The following is a 13,259-nucleotide window of genomic DNA, read 5'->3' on the forward strand; positions in this document are numbered from 1 at the left end:
CAGTGTTGCCAATTTGGGGATTTTGTCGCCAAATTTAGCTACTTTCTCACTGTAGCTGTGACTTTTTTTTATTTTTTGCGACAAGGAGCTATTTTAGCTATATTGAAATAAAACTAGCGATTTCTTGGAGATTTTTTATTTTATACTTGGCCACACCCTGCCGTAGGCCCGTGACCGCTCACGTTTACTCTCAATCATGCCAATGAGTCTGCGCAGAACACACCAGTACGCCACGCCTGCCATGACGCACACCACAATTTCATTATAAGCTAACCACGGACACAAAAGTTATACCACAATTCATGCACAGTCATGTCAACCAGATACTGAGAGAGAGAGACAGTGCATCATCGTGTCATGTGTGCTGGATGCAGTATTTTGCACTTACTTTGTAGTAATAGAGTGTGTTGACTGAAATAAGTTTGTATGAGTAAAGTTTTTATTTTTGGAGAATCATAATATCTCTTATCTGCTGTATTTGAGCAGGACAGGGATGCACTTTGGTGACACATAAAACAAATTCCCAACATTATGTGTCTTTTCCCTCAGGCCATCCATCTCATGAACACTTGACAATAACTGTGGAACACACCCTATTTATTCACTCATACACTTATTTATCTAACACACATACTCAGTCTACATTTCAATTTGCACATAATATACCTGTACATACAACTGTCTATTGTTATATACCTGTACATACAATTGTCGATTTGTATATTTTTTATTCCTTATTTTACTTGTTCTATTTTTTTTATTTATTTTTATTTTTTATTATCTGTGTTTTTTGTTCTGTCACTGTCATTCTGTTACACTGTGGAAGCTTCTGTCACGAAAACAAATTCCTCGTATGTGTAAACATACCTGGCAATAAAGCTCATTCTGATTCTGATTCAAAACAATGTTTTACAATTTTTTTTTTATTACGTAACATTTGAAAAATTTTATTTTTGGCCTATTGTGCATTTGCTGTACAATGATTTAAATGTATTTAAAAACAGATAATGTTAATGATAAAAGCATTAAGGTAATTTGCAGTAAATACACTCTTAATACAGAAATCATTACCTGTGTGTGCTTTCCAGCAGTGGATATAAATTCACCGTTCTGTTTGCTAAAATCTGCAGGCCAATCTGTCTTGGACACCTTTTACTTTTAGCTGACAAAGAGCCTACAAACAAAAATGTGAAAGACAGTGGAATAAACACAGCTAACATCATAGCATGTCCAGTATGAACAATCAGAATACACATGAGAATTTTAGGCTACTGACGTCTACAGAAGAGTGAAGCCACTTGAGAGAAATTAGTAGCGGAAGGCTTGAGTAGCACTTCAGTGAGTTCTACACTGCTGTCTGTCCTTGACAAGAGCTGGATCTCCTTAAAAAGACACAAGACATGTCATGCAGCACGATCCACGTTTAGAAACCTTATCAGTTCATATGCATAATTAACCTCATTAGAACCTGTGCTGTCCTGTGTGCACATACCTTAACAAAGAGCTTTTTAACCCCCGAGTTCAACATGAACACTCCTATTCTGGGATCTGCTGGAATAAAAATACATAATTATGAAAAATAATTTATAAATGGGTCCATACTACACAACTTGAAAAAAAAAGAAAAAAAAAAGAAGAATGCACATTACGAAAGCCACAAGGTGGTGCTATGATACCAGGGAAAGTTATTTGTTGGGCGTTGGTGGCCAAGCAACAAAAAGCTTCAAATCCAGGTAGGTGTAACTCATGAACTAGGAAGTTATGGTTCCCTTCCGTCTCATTATCTGTGCTTACAGTTTAGCCCAGGACATTTCAGAGCGGACCTTTCCTTGAAAATTAACATGCTGTTGGGTTAATTCACTAAAACCATTCACCAATCATTCTGTAATTTCATACTAAACTATATTTATTCATGCCTGAGTGATTAAGCAATTATGCATCAGATAAAAGGAGCATCTTATTAGAGTAAAAAAATTTCCATAAGGAAGTGAAATAGTCTATGCTCATTATCTTAATGTTTATTGAAAAGTTCAAGTAGGCTGATGGTTTTGAAAGCAGAGATGAAATCTATGACAAGGTGTCTCCAGGTAATATAATTATTTCCACATGTCTGTGGTACAGATGAAATAAGTGACTCATTAGATCATTCAATTGCTGAAATACTGTACAGCAATACTGTTAGATTCTGTTATAATTTTTTGTTTTTGTTTTTTTTAACTAATGCAATCCTGTGATGGCAAAGCTGGTGTCTTTGGTGTCACATGATCCTTTAGAAATCTTTCCAATATGCTAATTTGGCGTTCAAGAAATATTTATTTTTAATCTTAATGCTGAAAACAGTTGTGGTGATTAATATGTTTGTGAAATCAATTTTTCAGGATTCTTTACTGAACAGAAAGTTCAAAAGAACAGCATTTATATGAAGTTAAAATATTCTGCAACATTTGAACTGTCTTTACTGTCACTTTTGATCAATTTATTGCATCCTTGCTGAAAAAAAGTATTTCTTATCTGATTTAATTCACTGCAGATTCAATCTTAAAGAATGAATTTCAAAAACAAGTTGAATTGGGTGCAGTGTTAACAAAGACCTGTTTGCTTTTGCACATCTCTCTGCCTCAATTGTTGTTTGTTTACAATGAACCTGTTGCATTAGATAACCAATTATATAGTTATATAGAGTATGATATGTTTGTGCTTTCTCTTAAAAAGAAAAAAAAAATGATATTGTGATTCTGAGGCTATTTATATGTTATGACATTTTTACATCACTAGGATGCATTTTTATGATCTCGCCTTGGGCCCCACGAACCCATGAGTGCAATCCAGGAGTCCAAACAAAAAGTGGAAACGTGTTAAAACAGAATCATGCCAATCTCACAAGGGGAGTGTGAAAACACGATGAACACAGTGGCCACGTAACAAACTGCCCAGTGACACCACAAATTTGTTCAAACTGAAAATTGTTTTTGGTGTGTTGTATGAGAGTCATAGCAAAAGATAAACGAATGCTGATAAGGTCAAAATACAGTCAAAGATCACCAGGAAAAATAAATAAAAGACAATAAATAAAGCTAGCAAAACGCTTACAAAAATTTTAACAAATATTGCTAGTAGGATATGAATCAAAAATCATGTCATGCATTTCTTGTATCTCCGGCAGAAAACAAACGAGTTTATAATCTAAAAGTGTGAAGAGCAAGATGTGTAAAAAAATAGCCACTTAAAAATATGGGTAAAAGTACAAATAAACATACAGACAGCATCTTCTGGTGGTGGGAGGACCAGCAGCACCACAATATTCTCTAGCACGTAAGGCTTGAGTTTGTCCAAGTGGGTCGGCCTTTCCCCTCTTTCAGAAAGACTGATCTGAAGCGCAATTCTACCTTCCTCGGATACTAAACACCAACCCTGTGAGGAAAGAGAGAGAAACGTAAAGACATATATTTCATCGACACGCTAGACACCCGTCAACACAAATCACAGGAATGCAAAGCGTTCCAACTAAAGACGTGCCACATCCCAATATTCAATCACTAAATAACTTAGTAAATCAATGCAACTAAAGCGGTCTCCTCGCTAGATGATGTGTAACATTAGATGTTGGTGTGCATGGTCTCTTGAGTGGATGGGTGTTAACAGCACCATCAACTCTCTACTGAGCTATTAGCAGTGTTCCAACATGAAGTTCCAAGACTTTCCAACAAGGACTAACTGGAAGGAGACCTTTAAAAGGGAGCTATACACTTAAGGAGGCTTTTCCTTCTTGCATTCACACCTACAATGATAAACCGATGGGGATGCAATCTAAAGACGTCGTTTCTACGAACAATACAGTTATGCTAAACAGTAAATGGAAAAAAAGTTTGTTTGTTTTTCCTCATGCAATACAATAGAAACAACAATGATAGAGGATGTCAGGCTTGGACATGAGCTTTCATTACTCTCGGTTTATGCCATTAACAAGGGACCTGGTAAGAGACAAATCTGAGACAATCAATTCAATTAAAAGGGAGAAAACCGTAAAAGATGCAAATAAATAAGCTGTTTTTCACTGGCTACAGGATCTCCTACATTTCCACTGCCATTAGGAAGTACCTATATTTCCTTATAGGCAGAAATATTAGTAGTAGGGTAATTTCTCAAGGCCTGTTCACACAAGCATGAATGTTTGTTATGAAATTTGGGCACAATTTTATTATGCTTTTTGTCTGTTCATAAAAAACAGGCTGCAGGAAAATGTAAATTCACTCTCTAAGGTGGCGCTTATAGAAAAGCTACTGAGAGGAGCTGTCTACCAACGATATAAGATATGCAGGTGCAACCAAAAATCAAAAAGCCATATCAATTGAAAAAAGTGCAGCACTCACTCTTGAAGGAGTGAAAACTTTATTGATTAAAATTACGTTTCGGCCGTTATCAAGGCCTTCATCAGATATCAAGAACAAGCAATACCAAACCATGCTTTAAACATTCTTGTAATCAGCAACAGGTGTGTCAATTAGGGGAGTGGCTTCCAACAAGTGCAAACTCATTTTAATCAATAAAGTTTTCACCACTGCAAGAGTGAGTGCTGCACCTTTTTCCAATTGATATGGCTTATAGAAAAGCAGAAATATGCCAGTTTTCCGGGACACAAATCGCTGCACAACCTTCAGTTTCTGACACATCTGCTGCAGTGTTTATAAAACCACACCAACTACAAGAGTACAGAGAGACAAGAGAGCTGGTTCCGAAATCTTTCTCTGCTATTCACTGACTCTTAGCAAAATAGTTGCCAAACTCTAGTTTTATGTAACAGCAGCAGCTCTGGGCATGTGACCATAAGCGTAAATCATATAGCTTGGCTAGTTTTCTTCGCAGAAATGAGAACATATCTCCATAAAACAAATTGTCGTATTTACAACATGCAAATGTTTGTTTCAATCTGAACAGATGCATTCAAATTAAAAGCCATTCATTCAACTTAAAATGTTTATCGCACCCAGTTTTCATACCAAATATTAGTCTTTGTGTGAACAGGCCTTAAAACAGTTCCTGAAACTGAGATTACATCTTACCTGGGGCTGATTGTAGAACATTTTTGGTAAACTGCAGTCAAGCAGCAGACCTAAAATTGATATATTAGAAGCATCTTCCTGCAGGAGCAAAAGAGAAAGACCACTTAAATTCATTAGCTCAGAAGCTCTTTCAGACCAAATTAAATGATCACAACAATACATCTAATTTACATTATTAATCAGACACTTTCATCTGCAGCAACTTAATATTATTATAACAATATATAACACAACACAAAAAAGCCAGATTTTTTGTGAGGCAGTTTCAATAGTGAACAAAGAAAGTGCTTTAATGATTCTTAGGCAGCAAATGCATCTTCAGAGGCCCAGTGCAGCTTTTTTGTTCATTCTTTATGTGTTCTCCATTAAAGATGTTAACTTTCATTCCCTCTACCTCTTCAAGCAACATAAATAATTCAATACATTCAAAACCATCAGTCACTAAGATGGGCCCCTTTAAAAGACTCCATCTACAGAAGTGAACTTCTGAATTTACACTCTAAAACTAGTGGCTTACCAAGTGATTTATGCACAGATTATTTCAAAAAAATGTTCTTAAATGAAGGGATCTAAATGTGGGATGTGTATGTGACTGTATATGTGAACAATAACTAACCCATCACCTTGAGCAGGGCACTCAAAAATGAAAATTATGTAATCACTTACTCACCTTCATGCCATTCCAAACCTGTATGACTTTCATAAAATGAGGTGCAACATGTTCACAGTTTTTTTCCCACATAATCAAAGTACATGTTGTCTAGGGGCTGTCAAGCTCAAAATAAGACAAAAATCTCTAATAAAACATACAAGTAGTTTACTGTAGATGCACCTGAAGTTCTTTTTTTGTGTTACACGGAAGAGAGAAATTCATACAGGTTTGGATGACAGAACAAACAAAATTTTAACACTTAATAGCCTGAGGGGGCTTATCCTGTTGAAACGTTCATGCATATTTTTGCAAACACAACAGCAAGACCCTGATTGTCCATGGTGAAAAATGAGGCACAGAAATATGACAGCGAATCGGTGTGAAATGTCAGAAGAACCTGTTTAATTGAGCACCCTTCTTCCAAGAGCGGCAAGATTTCAGCAGTTGTCAATAGGTGAACATCCCTTACTGTTATCAAGTCTGTTACTTCAACAATACAGTATCTTTACATGTCAGCTGTACAGCACTAAGCCAAATTATAAGTGAATAGCAGGGTTACATCATCTCTCCTGAAAAATGTATGTGGTAATTATCTGGTCATGCTCACTTTTAGCTAATAAGGTAGAACCAACACAGTGTCACGCCACATGTAACCACCTTAAATTTATCTCAAATTAGTCCGTGTGAAGGTACAGGTTTGAATATACATTCACACATGTTCCTCTATTGTCAGATAATCAAAATAAGGATGGGGCTCATCTTGTGCCAGCAGACCAGTCTGTTGGACCTCAGGAGGAATAGCCATTTATATTAAGTTATCATTCAGCACAAGAGCCAGTGAAATTGTAGTGGCTTCATCCAAACACAGAGCTTACTTTGAATGTGGCCGCAACAACAGAAGCACATCTATATTTAAACTTGTTTATGAGAGCCGAGACCCTGCAGAACTCCTATATGAGATAAAACAGACCATCATCTACCTCTGTCAAACCATCAACTCTGACAAGAAATATACAGTGGTCTTGTGATGCAGGTTTCTGTTGTGAAGATTATAAGACGGGTAAACAGCAATGCTTATAGTAACATGTATATGAAATAACTGCCAATATCTGGCATACTGTCTTGGAACTAAACTTAAGTGTGATGTATTAACTGCAAAATTGATCATTTGATATTCATTATTTTATTTATTAACAGCTCTGATGTTAATGAAGTTTTTATATTTTATATTTTTATAATTGTAGAGATAAGCAATTGAAAAGCAGCGCAGTGAACACAAAAATGTGTTGTCAACAGCCCCTATTGCCGTAATTTGTGCTTTCTGTGCAGGCCTTAAGAATAATATCAACAAAAACAAGACTTTAGTCATGTGGGTTTACATGGGCGTCTCACAGCATGGCTGTTTGGGTTTTTTTTTTAAGTACGTGTAAAGGCAATTGAGATAATTGATTCTAAACATAAATTTTAGAAATGTAATGCTGAAAACACGTTACAAAGACTGTGAACTATGCAGTACTGAATTGTGGAGTTAGATCATTTAACAGTTTTTCACCATTTTTGTGTTCAGGATTTTTTGGGCGGGCCTGAAATCATGTCTCAAATACCGCTTTTACCGCGACAGCAATTGGAGAGCAGATGATTCTTTATGCTTTTGAATTGCACTCGCAGTACTTTGATGTCATAAACAGATCTGTTTATACGGCGGCGATGCATATCAAACGAGCCTATTTTTAAAAGCCGTCGGAGTTCAGGTAAATTAACAACATTAACACAAACAATTAATGATTGACAGAAGAGATCAACGCTCTCCTTCCGCAATAAACAACAAGTGATTGCGTTCACATGTTGGTGACGAAATGGGTTCTGCTCCCTGCCAGTGGAAACGCGAGCCAGTTCTGAACGAGTGCATTTTTGGCCGAGCACCGGTTCCAGCTCTGGCACCAGCCCCAGTAGAAAGCGGTAAATGACACACTGGAGCCACTGAGGAACCACGGAGAATACTGCTTCTTTTTTCAAGATTTTAATACTGTTTTATTTACTTGGTGTTTTTTACTCATTCAAATTTGGCTGGGTGGTTAATAACACATTTTTCTGTGGCATTACAAACTCGGAACACACATTTAATATTGCTTTACACAGACTCTAATGTATGATGTCCTGTGTGTGTGTGTGTGTGTGTGTGTTTGTGCTAATGGCTATGACAGTAATAGGAGACAGAAGCACTCAGCTGTTGCTGGACTTCATGTGTCATCCAGCACAAAGAATAGTAAACAAAAAAAGAACATCTGCATGTTTAAGCACACAACTAAGCAAAGAGCATATCCACATGCATGACGCATACCTGAGTTTGTGTTAGATTAATGCTCTGTATGTGGGGAAATATCAGAACGCTATCCTTTCTATGGACGTCCTTGACTGATCCCCCATGGACACCAACCCCAAAAACCTGGCAAAGAGATAGAGAGAGATACAAAACACATTTCAAAGACTGTTTTCAACATTGATAAGAAATCTTACTTGAGCACTAAATCAGAATATTAGAATGATTTCTGAAGGATCATGTGACACTGAAAACTGGAGTAATGACTGCTGAAAATTCAGCTTTGCCATCACAGAAATACATGACATTTTAAATTATACAGTAAATATATAGAAAAAATAAAACATTTATTTAAAATTGTACACTATTAGTGTTTTTACTGTATTTTGGATCAAGTAAATGCAGCTTTCATACTGAACTAAAACGACTTTTGAAAGGTAATGCGATAAAAAAAAATTAGTAGGCGTTTCTAAACTTTAAACTGGTAGTGTAGACTTGAAGACTTTGTTTCTTCATACATGAAGTAGTAGTTTGACACAGTGGTGTTACAGCTTTTATCAGGTCACCAGAAACTTACTCACAATGAAAACATGACTACAGAAGATAACATACTTTTTACACGACCTGAATACTAATATATATGTCAACGCAGATTGCTTTGGTGATTAAAGTGAATTTGTTCAATGACAGTCATACAGTATCACACTATTCTGACAATTGCAAAAGATTCTGTACTATTTAAGCTTGTTACTCATCAGTGTGTACTGTAATATACATAACTGCCCTACATTTCCAGAAAGACACAGTGTGACCTTGATTCAGTTAACAACAGTTATTACATGGCTCTGTGGAATACTTGATTCTGATTGGTCAGTCGCGACATTCCAAGGTATGCTATCCCTCGATAACAACCGGTAAAAGCTAATAACACAGGCTCATCTGGGTAACAGCAGTCGGCGCTGTACTCTTGCTTGAACTATTTTTTCTTGGTGGAAGATTTGCGTTTGTTTAGCTAATAAAATATTAAAACTCGATTCAAAATGGTGTACAATTATTTAATTATGTCATCCTGGTATCACAGACTCGCTCTCGTTTCATACAAACGCAGCTGCTGCCATTTTGTTACGATTGTTTTGTACGCTGTAACGGATTATAAGAGAACTAACAAACTGGTAATGTTTTAAAACATTTTCATCTTAATTCTTTTATTGCCTTAATTATTTTTGTGGAGAAATGTTGTGTAATAAGTGGTTTGACTGCACCGTTTCCCTTAAATGTCCATCTAGTTTGAATTTGCCGCTTGCTCGCAACTGCTGTCTTCACGGAAGCTTTGCGTTCAAATATTTCAACTCAAATCAATATTTCGCGTCTAATTATTTACTTATGTGGCAAGTAGCTGTGTAATTACCAGGATAATGTACATCCAGCCATTTATCATCTCAGAATAAACCCCTTCAAGATGATAAAAGATTCAGCCTGATCACCCTGTCGGGGTTTATTCTGAGATAACAACCGACTGGATGTACATTATCCCTTACTTAACAAACATCTGAAAGAGCATTGTTATGAACAAGGCAAACAAAAAACACATACATTTTGCCACCCCGAGCTCTGGTCATTAATATTAAATAGTTTTTGTAATTAGGGTTGCAACGGAGCGGAAAATTTCCGGAAACTTTCCATGGGAACTTCGTCTGGGGGATTTTCCAAGTTTGAAACTTACCAGGAATTTACGGGAATTTTTGGGAATTAATTGGAAATTTGGGGAAATTGATAAAACTGTATCATATACAAACATAAATATAAACATTTGGTTTAATCATAGGCGCACACGTATGTAAACTAATACAGATTTAAAAAATGACATTTTTGGATTTTGGGGGGGGGGCGGAATCTGTGATGCTTTTTCAGGATTTATTGATGAATATTTATTGTTTATTCAAAATAGAAATCTTTTCTAACATTATAAGTCTTTACTATTACTTTTTATTAATTTAACACATCCTTGTTGAATAAAAGTATTAATTTATTTAAAAAAAAAAAAAGAGAGAAAAGATACTGACCCCAAACTTTTTAATGGTAATGTATTGTTAAAAAGGATTTCTATTTTAAATAAATGCTGTTCTTTTTTTTTTACTCTTTATTCAAAGAATCCTGAAAAAAGATTCACAGGTAATAAAATAAAAATATTAAGCAGCACAACTGTTTCCAAAATTGATAATAAATAAGCATATTAGAAAGATTTCTGAAGAATCGTGTGACACTGAAGACTGGAGTAATGATGATCAAAATTCAGCTTTGCATCACAGAAATACATTATATTTTAAAGTATATTAAAACAGAAAACCATTATTTTAAATTGTAATACCGGTAATACTGTGCAATATTACTGTTTTGTTCTGTATTTTTGATCAAATAAATGATGGCTTGATGAGCAAAAGATATGCAATGTGCAAAAACATTAAAAATAGTAATGTGTTCAAACTTTTGAATAGTACTGTACTTCTGTATGATACCAGGAAACTGGCTAGCAGAAAGAGCATCACAGCTCGAGTTATATAACACATACCTCATAAATTGTCAATGAAATAGTGCTAACTCGCTTAGATTTTTCATACACTGATTTACTGGCTAGCTAGCTACTGTATAAACACTTTTTTGGTATTTACTAAACTTGAATCCCATAGATCAAATATATTTAGAATATCAAACTTAGATGTAGTCTTTGGGCTCAAATGCAGCAAGTGTGGCTTCAGAGAAAATGGAGGGGAATCCCCCTCTTAGGTGACTAGAGGGGATTGTGTGGGGGGAGGGTCATTTTTAGACTTTTGTTTTATTATTATCTCACCTAAATGTTTGTTTCAGTCTATGGTTTGTTCAGTCAGTGTATTTGTTTTTACAATGGTATAGCCTAATTTGGTTGCACAGTATATTACACACAGCACAAGGAAGTTTCAAACATAATTTTTTATAATATTCATGTAATTTACATGAATACTTACCAAGATTGACATTTTGATATTTTGTGTGCAGGATTTAAGAAATGATCTGTTCATGTTAAGGAGGAAAGCACAGTGCATGTAGGGGGTGTGGCCTCAATAGCCTTGAGTAAAAAGTGTGCTGTGCGCTTGTGATTGAGCAATGTGTAGGGTAGAAATTAAACTGAAATTGCATTAAATCAGGTTGTTTTAACCAAGATTATGCTGCAAGATTTTTTTTTCTCAACTACATTTAAGTCCCCATTTCCTGCAATTTTGCACATTTCCAGTTTATTCCCATTAATTCCCATGGAAAGTTTCCCGTCTTGAAAATTCCCGGAATTTTGCAACCCTACTTGTAATATGTACTTTGGTTGAGGAAAAAAAAAAAATCTTAAATGATTGCTAACCGTGGGAATACCATTTACCACTGTCATTTTATGCAACCGACTACAATTGCTTTTGCACTGCTGCCAAGCTAAATAAACCTCTTTTAAATATGAATCTCTCCCACATGTCCCCTTAGTACGCCCCCCGAGTAAAAATATGTCTCTATGAAACCTCTTAAGTGAAAGAATGACTGTATAATATTATAATTCTATAAAACTTGCCTGGTATGATATCACCCCATGGGTTGATGTGTTAATAAATAAAGAGATTTCTTCATTGCCCTCCACTGTGGGGAGGAAAATGATTTTAAAAGATGTTCTCCCTCTGGGTGGAATCACCTATAAAGCAAAAAAATTAAAAAAATTAAAAAAAATACAATAAAAAAAATATTCCATTGCAAGAAACTGACATGAATGAATGAAATGCTGGATTACATTCATATGGGACAATGAGAGTGATTAAACTGATGTAGAGGAACAGAGAAAGCAGCCCAAATGGGAAACGAGGTGCATACTTACCCTTCTGTGGAAGGAAGGCATGTGAAAATGTCTGCTGGTTGTAAACACAGAGAGCAGAGAGACTGGGAGCTCTGGGCTAGGGTTATGAATATATACGGTTTCAGCTCTTGGCAGCCCCACCGGCCTGCAGAATGAAATACAGCACTGCAGACTCCAAAATCATTTTCATCAGAATGTTTTTGTTAAAGCATGTCACTGTGAAACGGAAAAACTGATCTAAATGACTGATATGTCAGAGAATGTTTTGGTTTTATGAACATCGTTGCCTTGAAACATAACCATACTCAAAGATCATTTATTTCAGTCTCCCGACTAAAAATGCAGACTTTCAAAGTGCACACTTCCCCAAAGCATCACAATGAGAACTGATCACAGTGTTACAACACTTGAGCAAAGATGAAAGTAAATGTCACTCAAAGCCACAAACGTCTATTAAAAGACCTGAGTTGACCTTTCAAAGCTGATTCTAACCACAGAAAGCTTAGCAGCGCAGATCTTTATGTTATGATGTTCCAGTGGTCAAAAGTCAGCTTCGAAAGAGGTGCGTGAACATCAGCATGTAAAGCACGGTAGCCAATAAAAAACGACTGCAGATCCTTTGCACTATTTAAACCAATACTGAGTCTCAAGTGTTCATATGTGTCAGACTAGGCACACTACATCTTCAGTTCCCAAAACTCAACACTGCTAATGGACAGACTACGTTTATTAACTTGTCAACTTCAGTCATCAGTTCTTTATTATCTGGTCTCTTGATAAATTGCACTTGCATTTGGCAATTTTCTAAAGAATAGGACTCCAACAGCTGTATGGACAATTACTCAACTTTTAAAACATTAGCTGAATTCACGCCATGTCATAATTACCGTAATTCTGTAGTGTTGGGCGATATGCTCAATTTTCATATCATCCTATCGTCAGTCTGTGAGATTGTCGATACACGATATTATCGTGCTAATTTATGTAATTATTTACTTAGTTTCATTGCGAGAAAGTGAACCAACTCCAGCGTAAGGCTAAAAGCAGCCTAATGTTTTTAATATGACTGAATTTGTTTTTAACATAACAAATTAATAGAGCAAAGAACATTACATTACCAAAGAACATCTTCACAAGCTCAGTCTAGCGCGAGTTTATGCACTTTAAAAACACTCCCGTTAAACTCAGTGAATCTACACTATATGATGAATAATCTCTTAAAGTACCTGAAAGCCATACTCAAGTAAAAGTACAGATATCTTAACAGAAAATGACTTTGGTAGAAGTTGAAGTCACCGTTTAGAATATTACTTGAGTAAAAGTCTTAAAGTATGTGATATTTATTGTACTTAAGTACGAAAA

At 35.8% G+C, this 13,259-nt stretch overlaps 1 protein-coding gene across 1 annotated transcript in view; it reads right to left on the bottom strand.

The window, feature by feature from the left end:
* tmem131l (transmembrane 131 like) overlaps positions 1-13,259 on the bottom strand; it is a 64,831-nt gene that overhangs the window by 22,349 nt on the left and 29,223 nt on the right. Inside the window, exons 5-12 of the mRNA XM_016495465.1 lie at positions 11,919-12,042; positions 11,622-11,738; positions 8,054-8,158; positions 5,061-5,138; positions 3,258-3,411; positions 1,493-1,551; positions 1,277-1,382; positions 1,072-1,174 (exon numbers count right to left, since the gene is read on the bottom strand). Coding sequence (XP_016350951.1) covers positions 1,072-1,174; positions 1,277-1,382; positions 1,493-1,551; positions 3,258-3,411; positions 5,061-5,138; positions 8,054-8,158; positions 11,622-11,738; positions 11,919-12,042 — 846 coding nt within the window. The remainder of the gene's footprint in view (positions 1-1,071; positions 1,175-1,276; positions 1,383-1,492; positions 1,552-3,257; positions 3,412-5,060; positions 5,139-8,053; positions 8,159-11,621; positions 11,739-11,918; positions 12,043-13,259) is intronic.

Source organism: Sinocyclocheilus anshuiensis, unplaced genomic scaffold (genome assembly GCF_001515605.1).
Source record: "Sinocyclocheilus anshuiensis isolate Anshui unplaced genomic scaffold, SAMN03320099.WGS_v1.1 scaffold517, whole genome shotgun sequence".
Lineage (NCBI taxonomy): Eukaryota > Metazoa > Chordata > Actinopteri > Cypriniformes > Cyprinidae > Sinocyclocheilus > Sinocyclocheilus anshuiensis.